General features: G+C 39.6%; 1 protein-coding gene and 1 pseudogene across 20 annotated transcripts in view; both read right to left on the bottom strand.

Moving 5' to 3' along the window:
- Nucleotides 1-25,260, bottom strand: part of NCOR1 (nuclear receptor corepressor 1) — a 154,621-nt gene that overhangs the window by 49,282 nt on the left and 80,079 nt on the right. For 10 of the 20 annotated variants that reach the window (XM_032319728.1, XM_032319729.1, XM_032319743.1 and 7 more), the window contains 8 exons: nucleotides 22,725-22,852; nucleotides 18,382-18,599; nucleotides 14,460-14,522; nucleotides 12,193-12,332; nucleotides 6,567-6,693; nucleotides 5,339-5,401; nucleotides 3,489-4,041; nucleotides 1,258-1,387 (listed from right to left, as the gene is read on the bottom strand). In XM_032319728.1, coding sequence (XP_032175619.1) covers nucleotides 1,258-1,387; nucleotides 3,489-4,041; nucleotides 5,339-5,401; nucleotides 6,567-6,693; nucleotides 12,193-12,332; nucleotides 14,460-14,522; nucleotides 18,382-18,599; nucleotides 22,725-22,852 — 1,422 coding nt within the window. The remainder of the gene's footprint in view (nucleotides 1-1,257; nucleotides 1,388-3,488; nucleotides 4,042-5,338; nucleotides 5,402-6,566; nucleotides 6,694-12,192; nucleotides 12,333-14,459; nucleotides 14,523-18,381; nucleotides 18,600-22,724; nucleotides 22,853-25,260) is intronic. The other 10 variants (XM_032319740.1, XM_032319745.1, XM_032319748.1 and 7 more) reach the window with 6 other exon arrangements.
- On the bottom strand, nucleotides 7,943-9,685 carry LOC116577861 (annotated as a pseudogene).

Genomic DNA, 25,260 nt, shown 5'->3' with positions numbered 1-25,260 from the left:
CTTTGGTCCAACCAAAATATTATTTCTTATGCGGAGTCTTCTTTAGCTGTCTCATTAAGAAGGAAGCTCTCCTTCCTCTGAAATGACCATACTACATTTTTAAACTTAACAGAGCATCACATTTTTATAATCCACTTTAAGTTTATTATATTTTTCTATGTCTCACTATCAAGAGCAATCTCTATGTTTTTTGAAGTTAGAGATTACAATATATTAAATATTCCATACAGCATTAACAATGTTGTCTTGAACTGGGCGGACACTTAATAAAAGTCCATCTGAGTAAATCAATGAATGAACAAGTGTTTAATGATTTTTTTTTTTGAGTCTATCATAAGCACACACTTAACTTTCCTCAATTATCATGTCAGACAGAACAAATTTTTATCCTCTCTAGTGAAGCAAGAGCGAAAACATTCCTATGTAAAGGAGCAACACACTAGTTTGGAATTCAGTGTCAAAAGAGAGTCAAACTTGTAGAGATTACTGATGTAAAATGTAAATAAAACTAAATTTGGAATTGTATACTGAAGTTAGCTATAATCTCTAGAATTAGAATTCATTCTAAAGGTTCAAAATCTAGTTATATATTAATTCTGCTACTGTCTTATAGGAAAACAAACGAAACAAAAACAAAGCTTACAGATATTTATGGCTAAAGGATTATATACTTCTTTGGTGGTTTTTTTTTTTCCCCCCTGAAATGGAAATCACCATTTCAGTCAACCATCACAATGAATCCATTTGAAAAAGCAAACAGCCAAATGGCTGAATGGCTAAACAATATGTGGCATATACTTACAATGGGATATTCTCAGTCCTCTGAAAGGAAAAGAAGGAGATTATGACACCACCTGGATGAACCCTGAGGACTTTATGCTGAGTGAAACGTGCCAGTCACAAAAGACAAATACCCTGTGATTCCACTTAAATGAGGTATCTAGCCAAATTCACAGAGACAGAAAGTAGAACGGTGGCTGTCCGGAGCTGGGAGGAGGGGAAACAGAGCCTTGTGCTTTAACGGGAAGAGAGTTTCACTTCTGGAGATGAAAAAGTTCTGGAGATCTATTTCACAACACCATGAATATACTTAGCACTACTGAACCATATACTTAAAAACAGGTAAGATGATAAATTTTATGTTGTGTGTTTTGCACCATAATTTTTTCAAGAGATCAAGTACTGATTAAAGAAAAGAAACGTCTCTGAAGGTCTTTGTTTCTCAACTTCATTTCTCTACTCACTTTGAAAACTTACCATTGGCGGGATAACCGCAGCTCTGTGCTGAAGCTGCGGCAGGTCCAGTGGATTTGGTTTTATTGGGGATGAGACCAATAGAGATCCAGGGGGGTTCAACAATGAAGGCTTTGAGTCCATAGGAAACATTCTGCAATTGGCAATAAAAAAAAGATAAATTAAAGCATTCATACTTAAGACTTTAAATGTACAATCATAATTCCTTTTTTTTTTAAAGATTTATTTATTTATTTTAGAGAGTTGAGAGAGAAAAAAGGGAGGGGCAGAGGAAGAGAAAATCTCAAGCTGACTCTGCACTAGGCACATAGCCCGATGCAAGGCTCACTCACACAACCCTGAGGTCACATCATGAGCCCAAATTGAGTCCATCACCATGGCACCACCCAGGCACCCCTAATCATAATTTCTTCTAAGTTAACATGTATGTGCACACACAACGCATCAACCTTAGAAGATGTCTGAACAGTAAGGAAAAGGGGAATCTATAATGCTAATTTCCCAGGTAAAGATTATATTGATTTATAGGTTGAAATTTATCTGCATCTAACCATCCAGTCTGAACAAATTCCATTATAAAATACCAGGTCCTAATCTACCACTAACATGGATTCCGAACTAATTACCTGATATAGGATGTTTTGCCAGGATCATAGGCTATTTTTTCAAACATCTGCCCACCACCATTCTAAAATTGAGAATTTCACCCCAAATTCCAGACTCCTGGTTTCTCACCAAGAATGGAAAGAAATGGCCACACAGAAGTGGCATGGCCACGCGGCATCCGCGTGCTGAACGTGCAGCAGCTGCCCTTCCAACGGCACGTGCTGCTCTGTCCCCTGCAGCCCCCACCATCCTACACTCGGCCTGCTTCACTCAGTTTTAGCACCTCCGCTGGATTTTGCGACACCCAGTATGCGAACTAGGGGGGATCATACACTAATGCCATACCTTTCAGGCTGGATCAGACTTTTCAATGTTATTGGGGGAAGACAAACATTTAAAAAAAAATACAAACTGATAAGAAAATTAGAATGTATAAAAGAAAACATTTAACATGAAGAATAAAGACGGTATTAAAGATGTAGAAAAGTAAAAGTGTTATTTTAATAGTCTGGACGTGATGTAAACACACTGCATTACTCAAAGACCACCATGTATTTACAAGGAATTTCTGAATTTTAAGACTACTATCATGTTCAGCTCTTAGGATGTTCCTCCTTGAAAATTACCATCATCCTAATTTTTCCTTCATTTATAAATACAGTTACTAAAACCAATAGTGGAAAACACAAACAATCCTCATCTTAGATGAAGAGAATCTGGCTCTCCGCTAAGTGGCTTATTTGCCTCTTTCTTATTAAAAAGTGGGTGGTCAGGGTCAGTGGCGGCGGGGGAGTGGTGGTAAGAGTTGAATTGAGGTTCTGATTAAATGGTAATTTAGTCAAATTCATTTCTAGAATGTGTACCAATCAAATGTTCTACTGTGACCCTCGGTGATTCTATTTCTTTCAGGGAGAAGGAAATCCCAAGGCAAGTACATATATTAAATAAAGCAGTATCTCTTCCTATAATTTTACTGTCATCATTACTGTAATTTTTATAAAAACCATAAAGGTAGAAGAGATTTTTATATTGCAAATTAAATGACTAAAAGTAGTTCTATATTAATCTGTATTACATATATTTTAAATTAGTAATCTAAAATTTTAACTGCTATACAAAGTGATCATATAATTACCACAATCTTGTATCTATATTATGCTTTCTAAAATATTTTCAGAACACATAACATGTTTCTCCTGTCAACATTTTCTATCATCTAATACACAGGTACAGCAGGCCTTGCTCTTAGGCTGTATGGTCTTGGCGCAAATAAGCCAATGCCTCTTGCCTCTACCTTCACCACCACATCCTACCTCTTCCAACACCAGGAATGGCAGTCATGCATCCATCACAAGCTTTGTAAGATGAAATCCCCTTCTTTGTTACATATGAAATGCACGTAACAACCGAGGTAGAAAAACATTATCTTTTTCATTGGAAACGAACGACCGCACAGTTGTTCTCGGTTACTGAAACAGACGAACGGCTTCATGACCCGGTATTAAAAGCATGCGGACCACCTCTGAGCTGCCGCTATTCACACGGGAATAATCCCCACAGCCAGCACCCTGTGACTCAGTTAGCCTCTTGCAGAGCAAAGCACAGGATAATAGAGGAGCAAGTCTCACCTCTGCCTCTCGGGCTCTCCATCCACATCTTCGTCTGCACTGCAGGTGGCGCTAGAGTCATTGTCCGACTGGGGCTCCGGCCTCTGGGCGCCTATCTGCTGGGCCACCACCAAGTCCTCATCTCTAGGCTCCGTCTTCTCGCTGGCTCTCTCTAGGTCCCTTTCTTTGGTATCACCTTCGACTTTAGATGGGTTGTTTTCTGGCGCCCTCATCTCGATGTCTCCAGAGTCTGATTTGGTCATCGTGGGGAGATCGAGAACGGAAGGCACTTCAGCACTGTGTTCCTGACGCTCAACGTCCATCGGCTCTGCTGCCTCCGTGGGGGTGCTGTCGCTCGCCTGTGTCTCCACACTTTCACTTTCCACAGGTTTTCCACTCTGAGCTGCAGAGGAGGGAGATGCACTGGGTGCGGGTTCCGTAGTGGACTCGAGCTCGGCCCCAGGTTCGGTGTTTCCTCGAGAAGTCGCATTGTCAGTGCTATCCTCACTGGGCTTGACAGCTTCAACTGGTGAAGGAGAAGGAGCACTTTCTGTATCAGAACTATTTTCAGCACCTTAAAGATAATGATACAGCATAAAAATCTGATAATGAACATGTTTCAGGTGGTGACAGAAGCCATGCTTGAAAGTAGTTGTTTGGGACGAATGATACTCCTTATATGGCCTCAGTGAAGTCTTAAGGCCACTGGGAAGCTAGAGTGTTTGTTCACAGAGCATGAAAGGGAGAGGTCAAATGGTCCTCACCTTCTGAAACTGAAAGCATAAGAGCTTTTAATATCTAAAAATAATTTATATGAGGGGCACCTGGCTGGCTCCATCACTGGCACATACAACTCTTGATCTCAGGGTCGTGAGGTCGAGCCTCACGCTGGGTGTAGAGATTACGTGAATAAATAAGAACTCTTAAAAACATTTTTTAAATAAATAAATATAAATGAATGAATGAATGGATGAATGAAATTTATATTAAATTTGAAAAATGAAGACAGATGCAAAACCAAAACTAAACAAGAAACCATTCCCATAAAATGGTATTTGGTTTATTTCTACCAGCCTGTGGTGTGCTTTTCCTTTGACCCAGGAGGTCTGATAGTCTAAAACAGCACCATCCAACAGGAACATAATATGAGCTACATCTGCCTAAAATTTTCATTTTTTCGGTGGCCACATTAAAAAAATAAAAAGAGATAAATTAGGTTTAACAACTTATTTTATTTCACCCAATAGGACTGAAATACTATCTTTTTAACATGTAATCATGTGGAAATATAGTAATATAGAAAACTAGTAATACGATTTTTACTTTTTTTGGTACTACGTCTCCAAAATCTGATTACATTTTACATTTTCAGCCCATCTCAATTTGGACTGGCCACATTTCAAGAGCTCAATAGCCACATATGTCTAGTGGGTACTACACTAGACAGGAAAATTCTAGAGTAACATTATATGGACTTTTAACTTAACATTGTAACCCTGACCTTTCCCCACATCCTTGGTTTCACTTGATATAAAATACAGTTTTAATCTTTGACATCTTTACTCAGGTATTTCAAAGGAATCACAAATCCAGTATTTCCTACACTAGACTAAGTCCGTGGACTTTTCTGTTTTTTACTAATTAAACCAGAAACCTCTAAGGGATAATCTTTTACTTCTCCTCTCTTTAATCCCCATATCCTATGCAGACAAGTATCACTGATTTTCTCTCTAAAAACATCCCCTGAGTCCAGCCACTTGTGTTCAACTGCTCAACTGCCCCTGAAGTCCAGAAGCAACTCTCCCTATCTTCCACCTCAGACCAATCTCTACAACGACGCCAGAGGGAGCTTTTTAAAAGCCAAATCTTACCAAAACTCTGCTGCTCCAGTATTCTCTTCATTCCTGCCACACGGGCCTCATTTTCCACAAAACCTCACAGAAAAAAAGCTACTTAATGTTCAAAGCCAAAACCCATTCAAAACAAAATTTAAGTTTCAAAGCCAACAACAACTTGCAGAAAAAAATAAAATGAAATCTACTGTTTCTGAAACTCCTGGAAGGTATAGAACTTCCTCAGCTTAAAATAGGAGTGTCTTCAAAGTAACGTATTTAAGCAGCTCTAATTACATACAAAATTTAAACTCTGGTAATTTAAAATAAAACAAAAAGCGAATGAGATGAGAAAATATTTGTGTATACAAAGTATGAACATGTGTAAGATATTATATATAAAGAGCTACTAAAATCACTGAAAATTCCCACTTCGAAGCACTCAATTCACAAAAGAAATCTAAAGAAACTTTAAAAGTAATGCAAATTGAAATGAATTAGGAACTTTTAACTAGCAAAAACTCAAGAAAATATTTACTTTTTCGGGAAGTGGTCATTAACTTGTTCAAGCGACAAAAAGGATTTTATTTCTGTCTTATGTTTCTTGGGTTGACATTCTTTTCTACTGGGGCTTCTAGCAACATTAATTCTTTTTACACAAAAACATAAATATGACATACGTGAGTCATTTTAAGAACAGAAAACCAAACTCATTGCAATAAAGAGAAATGGGATTAATGATACTAACCGGACACATACAGGTAGCAGTGACATTGATGCACAGACAGTGTACTGATGCCGGGCTGCCATTTTATTTTATTTTTTAAATTTTATTTTTATTTATTTATTTTTAAATTGTTTTTCTTTTTTGAGAGCGAGCGAGAGTGAGTGGGGGGGGGGCAGAGGGAGAGAGAGAATCTCAAGCAGGCTCCATGCTCAGTTCAGAGCTCGTTGTGGGGCTCGATCTCACGACTCTGAGACCACCACCTGAGCCAAAATCAAGAGGCAGCCGCTTACCTGACTGAGCCACCCAGGCACCCCAGAACTGCCATTTTAAAGCTCTTCTGGTTGTAGCAACAGGACCATCACAGGTGCTACATACATATTTGTTGACTGAATGAATACATACATTGTGCTCAAGCATAAGGTATCTATGAAAACACTGAATATACTCTTTCCTTAATGAAGCAATTCTTAAATCACTAAGCTAATAATTAGATAATTTGAACTAGTAGAAGTCGCAACTAAATTTAAGATTTTAAGATACCTTCGCTGTCTTCTGGATTTTCTTCTTCATTAGAAGCTTCGATATCTTCGTCCTCCTGAGCAGAAACAGTGGAAGCTACACTTTCGCACTGGGACACGTCTCGCTCTTCACGGGGCTTTCGTGAAGTCTGAAGGAGCAAAAGAGCGTTGGATTATTTATGATCTAAATAGCTGAAAGGAAAACTCTCACATCTGAAATAACATAGAACATGGATACACACACACTGAACAAGAAGGCTGCCTGTCTGACAACAGTTCTGGTGGATATTCAGTTGCCTCTATGGAACCACTAATTGGCCTTCTGTGTGAACGGATCGGTCTCATCAAACTGACCAAAAGTTACATTTGAAACTTTTTTCAAACTACTCGCCACCATATATGTACCAAGAGTCAAAATTCACAAACCTCTTGCTATTTTTCCCTCTCAAATAATGTATTTTTCTAATAAAAATAACGTGCATTTGTTTTCTACCAAAAATAAGATATTCATTAGAATGTGGAGAACACAGAAAATTGTTAAGAAAAATAAAACAGGGGCGCCTGTGTGGCTCAGTGGGTTAAAGCCTCTGCCTTTGGCTCAGGTCATGATCCCAGGGTCCTGGGATAGAGCTCTGCTCAGCGGGGAGCCTGCTTCCCTTCCTTTCCCTCTGCCTGCCTCTCTGCCTACTTGTGATCACTGTCTGTCAAATAAATAAATAAAAAAGAATCTTAAAAAAAAAAAAATTCTATGCTAGGATCCAACCTAAAAGCAGTAACTAAGTCAAGAGGAAGAAAGCATATCCCAGTGTCCACTGTTAGAGCTAGATCTAATTCTGAGGCTAAACAAAATAATCACTACATTCCTCACAAGAATGCAAGGGGAGGGGCGCCTGGGTGGCTAATTGGGTTAGAGCTTCTGCCTTGGGCTCCATGTTCTCAGGATGCTGGGATCGAGTCCCGGATAGGGCTCTCTGATCAGCAGGGAGCCTGCTTCCCTTCCTCTCTCTCTGCCTGCTTGAGATCTCTGTCTGTCAAATGAATAAATAAAATCTTTTAAAAAAAAAAAAAGAATGCAAGGGGAGAATCCTCTGGCCATGCTCTTTAAAAACCTTTAGAAAGACTACGAAAACTCCAATATTTTTAGGCATCACATAATTGCTCTTATAGGGATTTTTCCAGTGTCAAAGCTATACCCCTTCTTTGCCAATATCTACCCATGCTGTTTGGCATTTCCACTGATGAATATAGAAGAGACAGTGTTTCATCACCACCATGTGACATTCCTCTGTTCACATGCAATCATCTTCTATTTCTCCAAGTATTTCCTTCACTATATGATAGTACTCACTAATTTTTTTTTAATTTTTTTTTTTTTCCAAAAAGATTTTATTTTGAAAGTCATTTGAAGGGACAGTAAGGAGGGAGACCTAGGACTCGGCAGATGGAGACTCCGATGCGTGTTCTCTGCAGTGCCTCCTCCGGACCCCGGTCTGGGAAGGATGCTCAGTAAATCTCCACGGTCTTAATGTTGACAGCGATGCCATAAATGATTGGAAAGTGGTTTTCATTTTCTTCCCAGTCATTTAATTCTGTCACACATAACGTCACTAAGTGAACGTCCTCCTCCTGTCTGTCAAATTCACTAAGAAGCTGATGAGTAAGTTTTTGTGACAACTGCCTGTCCTCACTGAAGCCTCCCACGAGGTGCACCTCCAGCCTTCCACACTGGGCGTGATCGGAGAAGGACTTTATGGAGCTCATGATCAAGGGCACCTCCGCTCTGGTGTCTGTTCCATCACAGTGGGTCAAGCAGGTGGCCCCATTACCCGTGTGCCTCAGGACCACGATGTGACAAGTGGTGGCATCATCAGAACCCAGAATGGAGATGGAGCCATCCTTTGGGGAGGTCACTGCCAGCTCTCTTTGAACATACAGAAGGCCCTGGGGTCCCACTTGTTGAACAGACTGACCTCTGAGAGGTCTGGCTCTTTCCTCCACAGGCAGGTGGGCTTGCACGAGGTCCTTGCACCCCCAGCCCGGGGCCGCCCCGGCCCTGCCCTGCCGCGCCCCTTCCCCCGCGGGCGCCGCAGGGAACTGGAGTCCCACGGGGCCTAATTTTTTTTTTTTTTTTAAAGATTTTATTTATTTGTTTGACAGAGATCCCAAAGGAGGCAGAGAGGCAGGCAGAGAGAGAGAGAAGGGGAAGCAGGCTTCCTGCTGAGCAGAGAGCCTGATTCGGGGCTCGATCCCAGGACCCTAGGATCATGACCTGAGCCGAAGGCAGAGGCTTAACTCTCTGAGCCACCTAGGTGCCCTAGTACTCACTAATTTTTAATGTAATAATTCAAACCTATGGAAATGTAACACCTATGTATCTTGCACTGCATTTTAATAGACATTAGACATTTTGTCATGTTTTCTTGAAACCTTTTCGAAAATGACAGAACACTCTAGGGGCACCTGGGAGGATCAGTCATTAAGTGTCTGCCTTCAGCTCAGGTAATGATCCCAAGGTCCTGGGATTGAGCCCGGCATTGGGCTCCCTGCTTAGCGGGAAGCTGCTTCTCCTTCCCCCACTCTCCCTGCTTCCATGAATCTCTCTTGCTGTGTCTCTGTCAAATAAAACTTAAAAAAAGAAAATGATAAAACACTCTAAAAAAAAGGAAGCCTACAGTCCCTATTATTTCCATTGTTATTAAAATGATTAGAACAAGAAGTTTTAAAGACATTTATCATGGGTTATTTTTTTTTTTAAAGATTTTATTTATTTATTTGACAGAGAGAGATCACAAGCAGGCAGAGAGGCAGGCAGAGAGAGAGGAGGAAGCAGGCTCCCTGCTGAGCAGAGAGCCCGATGTGGGGCTCGATCCCAGGACCCTGGGATCATGACCTGAGCAGAAGACAGACGCTTAACAACTGAGCCACCCAGGCGCCCCTACATCTTCATTTTTAATGTTAAAAGGTCTTTTGTATATAACTTTTTAAATTAATGTCATACTTCATACACTCTTATTTACTAAAAGTTCAAACCCTAACAAATTTAAATATCTCCCTATACCCCGGGGGATAAAAATATATTATATGGTTACAAAAAATAAAAAATAAATAAAAAAAAATTAAATCTATCCTTTTATTACCCATTCTATCCTTCTTCAGTGAGTCTCAAAATGTTCTGGTCTAAGGATACAGCACTCTTAAAAAGCATTCAAGACCCTAAGCAGGTTCTATTCATGAGACAGATATAATGATACTTACCATATTTGAATTAAAGCAAAAACATTTAAAATATAATTCATTTAAAAATAACAATAAACCTATTACATGTCAACATAAAAACATTAATACAAAATAACTATATTCCAAAACAAAAGTTTGATAATTTAGTGAAAAGTAGCTTTTTCAATGTTTTTATAAATTTCTTTTACTGTTTGCCTTCACAGAAGACAGCACAATTTTCAAATGTGCTTCTACATATAATCTAATCTGCAGACACAGTATTATTTTGGCTGAAATATACATATTAAAAAAAAAAGTCTGGCTGGCTCAGTCGGTAGAGCATATAACTCTTGATCTCAGGGTTGTGAGTTCAAGCCCCACCCATGTTAGGTGTGGAGCCTACCACCAAAAAAAAAAAAAAAAAGGTCTGGCCTCACGAAGATATGTAGTTGAAAAGGGAAGCATATTTTAACAATCTTTTCAAATGACCATGGTTATTATTCTTTGGTATTGTACCAAAATTCAGCAAGTAATCATCTCTTAAAAGGTAACTGCAGTATGAAATCTGAAACCATATCAATAAATGTTTTGTACTCTATTAAAATCCATTTATCTATCTTGAACTTTGGTCTATTAAAAAGTATTTTGTACATTTTCTATCCATACATAACATGCACTGTGAATCACAAATTGGTCATCTGGAAATTATGGCAGTTACACAGATTTTTCAAATCTGCATATAATTTCACTGTTTATCAAGATATCATATTAGGGGGCGCCTGGGTGGCTCAGTGGGTTAAGCCTCTGCCTTCAGCTCAGGTTATGATCTCAGGGTCCTGCGATCAAGCCCCGCATTGGGCTCTCTGCTCAGCGGGGAACCTGCTTCCCCCCACCCACTGCCTGCCTCTCTGCCTACTTGTGATATCTGTCTGTCAAATAAATAAATAAAATCTTAAAAAAAATATATCATACTAGTTATTATTACCACTGATCTCATCAGAAAAGTCTTTGGGTGTTACTGTGAGGAAGACAAATTTTCCAAAATTCTAATTTTTGCTTAAAAGCTTGAAGTTTAAAAGTGGCAACAATACTTCTGCTTGCTTTCTTTGAAAGACAGTCTCACTCATTTTCAAGAAAATGTCTGCCAAGGATCCAAGTCTGAAAAACCATAGTTTTTCTGTCATTTTTCCAATTAAAACTGAAACTCCATAAAAAAGGGAGGCGAGTTCAGCTTGGAACTCAAACAACTGCAAAAGTACTTTCCCTCGACAGAATCAGAATATCCTGGTACAGAACGAAAGGTCTTTATGCACACTTCTCATTTTATCACACACATGTACTCAAGGGTCAGGATTTAATAAAGCTAATTTGTACTGCTTTGCCAAGGACAAGTGAAATTGGCATATTTGTTGTTAAACTGTAAATGCCCGAAATGATGAATACACTGAGTATTTAGCACAGCGGTGCCCCGCCATGATTCATGCTAAGGTACCAGCATTTTCTCTCCTTTTCTTTGACACCATCCATGCAAATCTAACACAGTGCAAAAAAGTCAAGTAACATCTTAATATTTTTACAAAAACAGTTTTGGCCTCATGGAATCCTCAAAGAGCTCTGTAGACAGAGAGCACTGGAATTTCCTCGTTAAAGAATTTTCAATAAATGTATACTTTCTGAGGGGCGCCTGGGTGGCTCAGTGGGTTAAAGCCTCTGCCTTCGGTTTGGGTCATGATATCAGGGTCCTGGGATTGAGCCCCGCATCGGGTTCTCTACTCAGGGGGGAGCCTGCTTCCTCCTGTCTCTCTCTGCCTGCCTCTCTGCCTACTTGTGATCTCTATCTGTCAAATAAATAAATAAAATCTTTAAAAAAAAATTTATACTTTCTGGTTTTATTATTTATCTCAGGGTCTTTTTCTGAGAAAATGGTTTTATTTATGTATTTTTTAAATATAGCAGAGAGCCCAATGCAGGGCCTGATCCCAGGACTCTGGGATCATGACCTGAGCCGAAGGCAGAGGCTTTAACCCACTGAGCCACCCAGGCGCCCCAGAGAAAATGGTTTTAATATGCCCTATCAATTCATTCAACAAGGTCAACAGAACTCCAACTGAAGTTTTCAATTCAAACTCCAAAATATTTATATTTTTCAAATCCCATCTATTGTGATTCAGAAGTACTGAACTGCCATTACTAGTAACATGAATTTTGTTCCCTGGGCAGTAATCAGAGAAAAAGGCAACGTGTGCCAAGAAACTAGCGTGTCCTTCACAGGTAAATGTAATAAATAAAAATACAAGATATAAAGAACTCTCCCTCAAAACCCATATTTGAAGCTCAGAAACACAGTGAAACAAAGAAACTATCAGTTAAAAACTAAATCAGTTAAAAAATAATAATAATAAATAAGGATTCACTACCTCTGATATACTCACTTTCTGTTTATGCTGTTGCAAAAGGTTGTCAAGATTGTGTCGCCTTTTATAGTTAAAATAGAAGTTTTTGCACTGCGCTTCACTTTTAGTTCCCACCATTTTGGCAATTGCTGCCCAGTTACGACCATGTTCTACAAGACCTATATTTGAAAAACGACCAAAGATTAATGAATAATCACCTGATAAAGCGAACATGAGAAAGAATAAAAATCAACTTAATTACAGTATTCAAAATCATTAACACTAAAAATGTGTTTTCAATTATTTATTTACATATTTTAATACTTATTTAAATATGTATTGACATGAAACTCACTGACAGCTCTATTTTGCCACTCAAATTTAAAACATGCTCATTAACAGAAGGACTCAACTTTATCCTTGTTCTGTATCTCCCTGAGAGCTAGGACAACATCGGACACACGATAAGAACTCAAACAGTTGTAAAATGACTGATTAGACACTTCTAAGTCTTTGTAAACAGTATATCAATAAAAAATTAATAAGGTAATCTTGTAAAGTAAGATAGAACACAAAATAAAGATATATACGGCTACATTTATAATCAGCATGTCTTCAATCCATTCACAATCAAGAAATGCCCTCAAAAATATTAACCAGTTTTAAAAACAGCAACATCAACAAACCTGTGGTAAGACAACTCATCACAGGAAACTAAGCAACCTGATACTTTTAAACCAAATAATATATATACATGCCATACCCATTTGCAAGGAATATGGGTATATAAATGCATGTACACACAGAGAGCTATACAGACTGGGATATACTTTAGATACAGGTGTATCCAAGCATGAATTTACAGTACAAATTTAACAATTTATAGAAAACAGTTTTCCAAGGCTGATGAAGGTAGCTTCCTTAACGACAACTGGAAGATCATTTCCAAATTCTTCTGACACATGAACAGAACTGAGAAGAGCAGAGGCTAAAAACAGTCCTATGGAGGTATATCTACCTGAAAAAAATCACTCTATGATGTAGCTACTATCACCTTACTCCATTATAACATTCTGATAATCAGATGAGAATAAATGTGAATCTTTTTTCTTAATGTGACTCTTTTAAAAAGTTATACCTGTAATCATGACAAGTCACAAATTTCCTAATCATGGCAAATAATCATCAAATAAAAATATTTTGAACAGGGGCTCCTTGGTGGCAGTGGGTTAAAGCCTCTGCCTTTGGCTCAGGTCATGATCCCAGGGTCCTGGGATTGAGCCCCGCATCAGGCTCTTTGCTCAGCAGGGAGCCTGCTTCCCTTCCTCTCTCTGCCTGCCTCTCTGCCTACTTGTGATCCATTTGTCAAATAAATAAATAAAATCTTAAAAAAAATTTTTTTGAACACATTAAACTGCTATTATTTTTGGTAATGTTCGTTTATACTCTTAAATGTATCTTAATAATGTATTTTATATTCTTAAATGTATCTTAAATGTATCATTCATTATTAAATAGAAAATAAATCGGAAATGTGTCATTAAGAGATTAACTTATTTACAGTAATTTCTCTTTAGAATTATAAGGTAAATACTTAACTCCAAAAAGAGTTGGCTAATCTTTCTCAAAATTATTTTATTTAAAGCACAAACTACTGTTTATTTATAAACCACCTATTTATCTTATTAGAAATTTTACCTCAATTTCAAATTATTCTATGTTAACAAGCAACAACAGAAAAAGATTTGTAATGTTCCAGAATAAGATGAGGGCCACACAGCCATGAGAAGGAAAGACAAAATTCAAACCTTTTTCTGGCTCCAAAGTTCATGCCTTCTCCTCTGAATTGCAGTGCAATTCTTACTAATTTATAACCAAATGCCTTATGAAATACAAACTGAGGAGACAGGAACCATGCTATTAAATCCAACTATTAAGTAACAGAAAATATAGACTTTATACTTAAATACCCTCCAAAACACTGAATCACAGCTATCCTGGAAGAGTGAAAATAGTCCCCTTGCTCTCTAACAAAATGAAATTCAAAAAAAAAAAAAAAAAAAAAAAACTGTGCAGAGAATCTTAAATTCCTCAAAAGAGGGCCTCTTAAGCAAGCACAGCAGGATTACCTGAGAGGGCACCACCCCATCATAAAGAACTCAATTCTACTTCTAAATTCTGTTGACTACCGCAGAAGAACTTTCTTCTTTTTCCAATTAAAAAATATTCACTCCATCTGACTTATTACTAATAACCCTGAAGAGCCCATCCCAACCCAACTAAAACCCCGAAGAACTCTAACTTACCTTTTTTAGCAACTTCCATTTCTTCTTCTGTCCATCGAGAGGTTTCTACGGGCTCCGTGGAAACTGAAATAAAGAGAGAGAACCCAGTAAGGCAGAGAAAACTTTTTTCTTTTTTTTAAAGATTTTATTTATTTATTTGTCAGAGAGAGAGAGAGCACAGGCAGGCAAAAGCAAAGTAAGAAGCAGGCTTCCCGCTGAGCAAGGAGCCTGATGCAGGACTCGATCCCAGGATGTTGGGATCATGACCCGAGCCAAGGCAGCCGCTTAACCGACGGAGGCACCCAGGCGCCCCAGGCAGAGAAAACTTAAGTTCATTCACAGCTTAGATTGTGTCGACCTGCTTGTTGGACATAAAGCCTGTCTGAAGCATTGGGTGAAAGAAACTATGGACACAGGATGTTGGCAGGCTCTCCCCCACCAACTGAAGAGAAATATTCAAGGCTTCCAAGTAAGGCTTCTCAATGTTCTTTGAAGCTCCAACCACATCTACATGTTTGACCATCACTTGCTTATTTTCTGTGAAGTCCCACCTCACCCACTGCCCCCGCCACATACTCGAGCTCCAACCTCCTCTCCTAAAGTGTCAAAGGAAGAAACAACAGCCCCCGTCCCTGTCCAGGCACAGTTCTCTCGTGCTCTCTGAGTCCCCCATCTCATCCTCACTCCCGGGGGCCCTATGACACAGGGGACTGGAAACACAGATGGATCATAAACTGCACACTCTCTCTCTTCTACATTAGAAAGGAAATTGAGACCATCAGGCATGAAATGAGCTCCTGCCGTATTCCCCTTCTCAATTAATAGTGCTACCATCCGCCCAGTCATCTGAATTATTAACAGCCTTCTCAGGCCAATTTTTTAATCCTTCCTCCCATCTACTCCCACAGTCAATGATGTGTGCCAGTCCTAATCTCCTGAACCCATCCTCTTCTTGTCTGGGCCACTGCATGCACAGTGACACTCTTCTGGCTGGTCCCTCCGTCTCCAGCCTTCACTCTCTCCAACCTGACCTCCAACTATCACCAGTTCACCTTCTACACCACCAGTCTATTCACAGCACTCCTCTGTTTAAAAACCTCTGTGAGCTCCCACTCTGTAAGCAAAGCAGAACATGACTCAAACAAGGCCCATTGGGAAATACCCCCAGGTGCAAATCTAGTTATTTTCCTTGTATCCTCCTTGTCATCCCCAGAACCTGGTTTTTTTATGCTTCATGTTACAGTAAAATTGGTACCACTGAACCAAAGATGGCAAACATCATTAACATGATCCCTTTATAAACTAATGATACTTAGTAGAAAAGAGAAAAATGCTTGGACCCAAGAATTCATTTCTATAAAAAATAATTTAACAGAAAGAAAATGTTAGTTAATCAGGATTTTTTCCTTACACTACTATCTATATTAGTTTAAAGAGGAGGGGGCAGGGGACAGCCTAATCATTCAGCAACAGGGAATGATTCAAGAAATGGGGCCTCAGGGAACAGGATGCCAACATTTCACAGTCATTAAAAAGCAAAAATGAAGATCACTTAGAAACTACATAATATTTATAATATACACCAAGTTAAAATATCAGAAAAAATACCATACACACTAAAATTACAACTAAGTAAAAAGAAAAACAGCTGTATTAAGATAGCAAGATTGGGGAAGATCTTTTTCAAACATTAAAGTTTAAGAAATGTAAAGACCATGAAGAAGTAAAACTTTCAGTACTTGAAGATGACACGATATTAGATATAGAAAACCTAAAAAGACTGCTAGAACTGATAAACTAAATCAATGTAAGGAATACAGGATACAAAATCAATGTAAGGAAATCTGCTGCATTTCTATGCACCAATAACGAAGCAGCAGAAAGAGAAAATAAGAATACAATCCCATTTACAACTGCACCAAAAATAATAAAATACCTAGGAATAAACCTTCCCAAAGAAGTGAAAGACCCGTACTCTGAAAACTATAAAACAGTCATAAAAGAAATTCAAGACAACACAAAGTAATGGAGAAACATTCCATGCTCATGGATTGGAAAAACAAATGTTGTTAAAATGGCTACACCACTCAAAGCAATCCCTACCAAAATACCAGCAGCAGTTTTCATAGAACTAGAACAAATAATCCTAAAATTTCTATGGAATCATAAAAGACCCCAAATTGCCAAAGCAATCTTGAAAAAGAAAAGCAAACCTGGAGGCATCACAATTTCGGACTTCAAGTTATATTACAAAGCTGCAGTCATCAAAACATGGTACTGGCACAAATACAGATACATAGATCAATGGACCAGAACAGAAAACCCAGAGATAAACCCACAATTGTATGATCAACTAATCGTTCAACAAAGCAGGGAAGAATACCCAACGGGAGAAAGTCTCTTCCACAAATGGTATTGGGAAAATCAGACAGCAACATACAAAAGAATGAAACTTGACCACTTTCTTACATCATACACAAAAATAAATTCAAAAATGGATTAAAGACCTATATGTGAGACCTGAAACCACAGAAATCCTAGAAAAGAGCACAGGCCGTAATTTCTCTGACACTGGCCATAGCGACATTTTTCTAGCTAGGTCCCCTGAGGCAAGGGAAACAAAAAGCAAAGATAAACTATTGGGACTACATCAAAATAAAAAGCTTCCAGGGCACCTGTGTGGCTCAGTCAGTTAAGTGTCCGACTCTTGATTTTGGTTCACTCATGATCTCAGGGTTGTGAGATAGAGCACAGGGTCAGGTTCTGTGCTGGGTGTGGAGCCTGCTTGGGATTCTTTTTCTTTCCCTCCCCCTTCCTCTCTAGAAAAAAATAAATCAAATAAAACTTAAAAATAAAAAAATACAATAAAAAGCTTCTGCACAGCAAAGGAAACAACAAAACTAAATCCTCCCTACAAATGGGAGAGGATATTTCCAAATGACATATCTGATAAAAGGTTAGTATCCAAATTATATAAAGAACTTATAAAACTCAATAACCACAGAACAAATGATCCAATTAACAAAAGGGCAGAAGACATGGACGGACCTTTCTCCAAAGACATCCAGATGGCCAAAAGACCCATGAAAAGATGCTCAGCATCATTCATCATCACCTCACACCTGTCACAATAGCTAACATCAACAATACAAGAAACAAAGGTGTTGGCAAGGATGTGGAGAAAAAGGAACCCTCCTGCGCTGCCGGTGGGAATGCAAACTGGCGTGGCTACTGTGGAAAACAGTGTGGAGGTTCCTCAAAATTAAAAATACAACTCTGTATGTATGATCCAGCTACTGGGTGTTTACCCAAAGAACACAAAAACACTAATTCAAAGTGATAGATGCATCCCTACATTTATAGGAGCATTAGTCACAACAGCCAAGATGTGAAAGCAGCCCAACTATCAAGTGATGAATGGATAAAGACGACGTGGTATATATATATATATATCTCTATAACACACACACACACACACACACACACACACACCTTGGAGTATTATTCAGCCATTAAAGAAGGAAATCTTGCCCTTTGCAATGACATGGATAGAGCTAGAAATCATAATACTAAGAACACTCAGACAAAGACAAACACCATATAATCTCACTCACATATGGAATTTTACAAACAAAGCAAATAAGCAAAGGGGGGAAAAGGAGAAACAAAACAAGAGACAGACTCTGAACTATAGAGAACGAACTGGAGGTCACCAGAGGGGAGGGATATGAGTGAAAAAGGTGATGGGGATTAAAGAGTGTACTTGTCATCATGAACCTTAAAAAATTATAAATAATAAAACCTTAAAAAAATTTTTTTAAAGGCCAGACTTTCAGATTATTTTTAGGTCATCCATATCCGAGGACCTTCCTGCTCTACCCTAGCAGTGCAAGAGAATCCTGCACAAAATCACGGCCTGTTCACTCCCATCTCGCGCACTCACCAGGTTCTGGTGGCGGTGGCAGAGGCGGCGGAGGCTCCTCGGTGGCGGCAGCGGCTGCAGCACTGGCCGCTGCCGCTTCATTGGTCATGGACCTGGTGATGCGGCCCTTTCTGCGGCCCTGACTGTTGGCAGTCTTTCGTCCCCGGGGGGTGGCCTGCTCTCTCTCCTCTGTTTCTTCTGCTGTACCTTCCGTCTTGTCCTTTTCCTTAGTGTTTTCTCTGGAAACAGAAGCCGATAAAAAGCTTGTGTGATTTAGAAGGATACATGCATCTAAGAAGGTTGTGGCTTGGAATTTTTGTAATACAAATTAAATAAGACTATCCAGTCTCTCAGTTGCTGAAAACAAAATTTATGAAAGATGCTGCCATGCCCCAATTTTGAAGGGTTCTTGACTGGCTCAAATTAAGATATTTCACAAAGGTCTGCTTTATTCATTAATGGACTCAAATTTTAAACACATTCAAGTCACCTTATAATGTATGACAACACCCTATGAGGAAGTAATGGATGACAGCGGAACAGCCCCTAGACCCGCACCAGTGGGTCTAGTGGGTCTAGGCAGTGGGGTACCAGTGGGGTACCAGTGTGTCTAGGCAGTGGGGTACACCAAAAAAGCAAGAGTCCTGGAGTTCTTACTTTGGCTTCAAGGTAAGTTTTCTCCTTTGTGAAATGAAGAGGCTGAGACAGACACCTTTTCTGCAGGAACAGTCTACAGTACTGCTTCATTAAACCAGCCTCAGTATTCTCAACCATCTCCAACACTAATTATATGCAAACAGGCCAGTGTGGCCCAGGCATTATAACGGAGAACAGTCTGGAGCCAGGCTGCCCAAGTTGGTACCAGAGCAATGTGACCTTAGACAAGCGACCTCCCCTCCATAGGCCTTTTTCTCATCTGTAAGTGAGGATGACAACCATATGTTTCATAGAGCTGTTGCAATGATTAAAGGAGTTCATTTATATAAAATGCTCAGTTTTATACAAAATGCTCAGAACTGTGCCTAGAACACAATAAGCATCATATGTGTCTACTGGTATTTGGGCTGAACCTCCCTCAGCCACTTAGGAGAAACCTGATCAATAAATAAAGGGTTCTCACTATTAGTAGCAGTAGCACCACACGTGACACCAGAAGATTATTCTCCGTACTACATACGTACCTCCCAGGGTTGTTAGATTTAAAAACAAGGTCCCTAATGTACATTTCGGCAAATGAATGAATAGGTGGCAACAGTCAGAGACTCAAAGGCTCTTGCTTAATGGGAGGTGTTGATTTTTTTTTTCAAATATTATGTACTTCAAAAATCTGTTGTAGCTTACCAAGCTTACCGCAATAAAAGAAATTCTTCCAGAATTTTCCCCCTTCACCCTGAACTGCCCTCTAAGTTACCCTGCAACCCTCCTTCTCCACTTCTTTATTCTCTTAGCAATCTGGCTACTACTACGGATTCATCTTAAAGACATTTTGTCAAGAGTCACCAGTGACTTACTAACTGCAAATTCAGATGACCTTTTCTCAATTCTTGTTGCACTGATATTCCTGCTGCAACTGAGCCTAAGGACAATTCTTTTTACATCCTATTCAACTTAACTTTTAGGACTTCATGCCTCCTGATACTCCCTCCTGCTATTATGGCTCTCCCCTCTGCAGGCTGCCTTCTTCCTCTCCCCGTTCACATTCGCATTTCCCAAGGCTCACCCTGGCCTTAAAACTCTGTGAAGTTACCCCATTCACATCCATTCCACTGGGATGACTCCCCAGCTGTATCTTTAGACTCACACCTCAAGTCTACTAAATCTCCTAAGATCCAGACTTGTCTTCCCAAATACCTTCTGGGAATCCCTATCAATATACCTGGATTCCCCATCAATACAAACTCAACATGCCCAAAACCATGCTTATCCCCAGTCTGCCTCTTGCTCCCCACCACACTCTAATCACTCATTGTTAACAGTACCGCCGTGATCACCTTCATTCAGGGTTACAGATCTAGCCTCATCTTTAGCTTCTTCTCATTTTCTTTGCCTCCTACATGCGATCTCATGTCAAGGTTTGGTTATTTCATCTCAGTAACAGTGCCCCCACTAGTTCCACCATCTTGATTTCTACTATCTATGTTTTTGTGTTTTTTTAAGATTATATTTATTTATTTAACAGAGAGAGATTACAAGTAGGCAGAGAGGCAGGCAGAGAGAGAGGGGGAAGCAGGCTCCGGGCCGAGCAGAGAGCCCAATGTGGGGCTTGATCCTAGGACCCTGAGATCATGACCTGAGCCGAAGGCAGAGGCTTAGCCCACTGAGCCTCCCAGATGCCCCTACTATCATTGTTCTTATTCAGTGCCTTGATACTCCACTCCCTGACTTACATCTCCAGTCCTCCATTCTCTGCTGCTTGTGGGTCAGTATTCTACCAGAAAAGCTTTGGCAAGAAACCATTCTATCCAAGGGCGCATGGGTGGCTCAGTCGGTTAAGCCTCTGACTCTTGATTTCAGCTCAGGTCATGATCTCTGGGTTCTGACATCAAGCCCCACACTTCAGGCTCCGTGCTCAGCACAGTCTGCTTGAGATTCTCACCCTCTCTCTGCCCCTCCCCCTACTCACACATGCTTGCGCAGGCTCTCCAAAAAATAAATCAATCAATCTTGAAAGAAAGAGAAAGAAACCATTCCATCCATTCAAACAACGCATAGCATGGACTATTTTAGCTTCATTAAGGTTTTACTTAATCTAACCCCAATCCACCTTCCATTGTTCTTCCTGCCACCCTCTGTCCCAGTCTAGTAAGACCACTATCTGCCATTTCTCATGGTAGCACATCTCTTCGCGCTGTTCCTTTTATTCTCTCCACATTAACCACTAGCTCCCGCATAAAGTCCTCTAAACCATTCAGAGAGAAGTAACCCTGAACCTCTTTTCAGTCTACCAACATCCTGTCCTGATTCTGCTCATTTCTTCCAGGCTTTCTTCTTTATCATGAACAGTACCTGCGTCTTGCCTAGCTTTCCTCTGCTAGACGATAAACTACCTGGGAACAGTACATATCATTTATGTCCTTTTGCAACCTCCATAAGAGCTGGCTCACATCACTAATAAATGAATGCTTGTTAATAGAGATTTAAGGGAAAAAGTGAAAACCAAGATATGGCAGTTCCATATGAGCAGATCCAAGAACCATGTGGGAAAATAAATGTTTTCCCTAAAAACTTTAAAAAAAAAATTGTTTTCAACAGTTCTCTCCCTAAAGTAGAAGATTAGAATGGCAATGGTAGGGTATCCAACTCTTTAACAACCATACCAAGTGCTTCAGGCTATAGTTGCCACAAAACCAAATAAATCTTCAGTATTTCCAAGGGGATTCCAGAAATAGCACTATAAATATTAAAAAGAATGAACTACCAATACGTGCAACAACTTGCATATATGTCAACATCATTACGCTAAGTGAAAGAAGCCACGCACAGAAGACTACTTACCGCATAAATCCATTTATATGAAATTCTAGAAAAGGCAAAACAGATGAGCAGTCCCCAGAGGGGGACAGTCTGGCAGGGGAGTTGGGGGGAAAGCTATGGCAAAGGAGCATGTGGGAACTTTCTGGAGTGATGGAAACACTATGCCACACCTGTGTCAAGAGTCAGAGCAGTGCATATATTTGTCCAAATACATTCAGTACACATCTAAAATTGGTGAATTTTACTCTGGGTAAATAATGCCTCAAAAGCACCAATCTTTTGCAAAAAACCCACCCAACTGAGCCACTAAGCCCCCACACCACTGACGCCAATATGTGCATAAAGGCATCAACAAAAGCGGTCTCTGAGCGGCAGAATCCCAGGCTGATTTTGTTAAGTATTTTGCTGTCTTTTCCTTATTTTCTATAGTAAACAAGAATTACTTTTATAACCAGGCAAACAGCAAGAGAACCACAAACCAGAAACCCCACTTTATACAATAAATAAAACCCATGAAACTGTAATATAAGGTATTATAGAAAAGAAAACCATTTATCAGCATTTTTACATGAGTGTTAAGTATCAAAGGTGAAAAAAAAAGATCCTGAGGTACCTTCCAAGTCAAAAATTAAATTATATTCAATATATCTCTGATGAGTGTACATTACTATAGCTCATCCCTTCTGAAAAATATGTCTCATGTCTGGCAAATAAGTCCATTAAGCCAAAAGTTGCACTTACCAGAATATCCTGTTCTTTAATTAGGTCAAAGCACATTAGATGATCAAAGCGCACATCTAATTCATTTGTTTATCTAAAATTTTTACCTTCAAGATAGTCAATAGGTCCATGATTTTAAAATAAAACTAGTATCTAATCATTTAACTTACTTGGAGTCCTCCTTTTCATCTTTTTCTTCTTCATCTTTCTTTTCCTCTTCTTTTTTTTCTGTTTTTTCTGCTTTATCTTCTTCTTTTTCCTCTACTTTTTCTTCTTGTGAGGGTCGGGCAATTTGCTGCTAGAATGAATCATCATTTGTCAAATTCAACATTAAAAGAAACAACTCAAATTATGATGACAAATTACAATAAATTCCTTTGCACAAAAATTTATAAGCAATTAACTTATTGATCACTTACAATATAATTAGGGGTAACATATTAAAAATCAGTCTAACACTCTTTAATATATTCCATAGATACTGCTTAAAAGCACACACACACGCACACACACACACACAGATGTTCCTAATGTCTGGACCCATCAGAGAGGCAAGAGTGTTAAGATTCCACTTAGAAACCTGAAGTCTGAGGTTGGTTCTCTCTGTTTCTGTAAACTCCCACATCTAATCTGTCACTCAAGCATTTTAATTCTACCTTAAAATTTGATAACCTATAATTTAACAAACCATTCCCTGAGAATTAGATACCTAATATACTTCCAACCTTTTCATCACTATAGATGATACTACAGGAACAACTTTACGCTTTTAGTCTTCTGCGCAAACATTCACTTGATGGAATAGTAGAATGGCTACGGTCATCATCAAGACTAAAGTAATTTGCAAAAACAGTAAGGAGATAACAGAGTGAAAAGAAGTGAAACACTCAAATATTTCTAAGCTAGAATTACAACTCTGTAATTAAAAATACGAACAAAGACAAGAAGAGAATACGATTATGGGACCCTTTTATCTTTGCTAAAATTGGGATTCTACAGGAAAACAAGTGAAATCAACTCTGTGCCAGCATTCTGTTTATTCAACGCAGAAATCAAGACCATCTAAGCTAAGTAGGATGGAACTGCCCCTCGGCATTGGCGCACACAGCCCCCCGTCCGTTTGTATGTCTTCCAACCCCCCACCTTTCCTACACTGGTTGCTGCTCTGGACTCACCTATACACACACAGCATTTCATGTCTTTGCCTGGAACACTCTTTCCACCCCTCCTTGCCTAGTAAACTCTGACACAGCCTCTGAAATTCAGTTCAAAAGCCTACATCCTGTGAGGCATTTCTTGATTTCCACAGAGAAGCTCCAGGCCCGGTCTCCCTACCTTGCCACCTGCATGGCCCACACCTGCCTGCGGCACTTAGCCAGGGTGGTGCATCCCTGGGTTACCAGGGTCTGTCTGGCTCCCTGCGTTACAATCTCCTCAAGGACAAGGACCCAGTCTTACTCCTCTAAGTATCCCAAGTTCCTGGGAGACAACTGGACCACAGATGCCTCTGCGTGTGCCGGATACAGCCAGAACCAAGTTCCTTTATCCCACTTCTCTGAAAAATTTGGCCCTCCCACCTCAATCTTTCATTCCGACCCAGCCAACATCAATCTGCCTCCTAATAAATGCCTGTCCTCTTATCTGTTCTGTCACCAGACAACACAAAAGTACTCATTAATTCGAGTTACAATTTCCCTTAATTCTTAATACCATCTCAAAGTCCTTCACCTACTGGCTAAATCTGGGTTTTTTTTCTTAAGATAACAAAGACCTTATTGGCCTCTCCAAGAGGTCCCGTATCATGACTTCCTCAAATCCACAAGAACTAAATAAGAATCCGTATCCTTCTTGCTCCCAACTGCCACTTCCAAAACATTGCTGAACTGCAGTATTTTTAAAAATACCTCCTTTTTAAAAATTTCACAGAATCTACCTATGATGCCTTTTTTTCCTGTTTTGGTATTATGGATTGACTTCTTAAATACTCCTAAAGAACACACAGATGATTTTATCACATGGCTCATTATGCCTTGCCATTATTCTTCCAACTTTATTTTTTTTAATTTATTTATTTGACAGAGATCACAAGTAGGCAGAGAGGCAGGCAGAGAGAGAGAGAGAGAGAGACAAAGGAGGAAGCAGGCCCCCCAACAAGCAGAGAGCCTCATGTGGGGCTCAATCCCAGGACCCTGGGATGATGACCTGAGCCGAAGGCAGAGGTTTTAACCCACTGAGCCACCCAGGTGCCCCTATTCTTCCAACGTTAAAATGTACCTCAATGCTTTTTCTAGCAATGTAATATCCTACAACTGAAATACTCTTGAGGTCATGCTCATTAAACTCTCCTAAGGTGAAGTCATAATTGCCATCACTGGTGGGCACTGCTCTACCTCCAAGATCTTGAAATCAGAAAATCTCTAAACCACCACTCATGCCCCACCTACCCCACATTTTCATTGTTGCTGATCTTGCTATTTGTCCCCATCATGACCCTTGGTCCCTTTATTCTATGAAACTTCACAGCCCATGAGGAAGAGCTCTATCTATCTTCCTCTCTAACCCCTCACTAAATTGTCTCAATACCATGGTTCCCTCACTTGCTTGACCTGACTTCCCCAATTTCTCACTCTGGTAATTGCCAGTTCCCTTTTCCTTTGAGTGTTTGCTATTACTAGACAAAAATTTAAAAATCAGGAAAACTTTCAA

This window comes from Mustela erminea, chromosome 18, assembly GCF_009829155.1.
Source record: "Mustela erminea isolate mMusErm1 chromosome 18, mMusErm1.Pri, whole genome shotgun sequence".
NCBI lineage: Eukaryota > Metazoa > Chordata > Mammalia > Carnivora > Mustelidae > Mustela > Mustela erminea.
The sequence above is the reverse complement of the archived record's forward strand: the minus strand, read 5'-3'. Positions and strand labels throughout refer to the sequence as shown.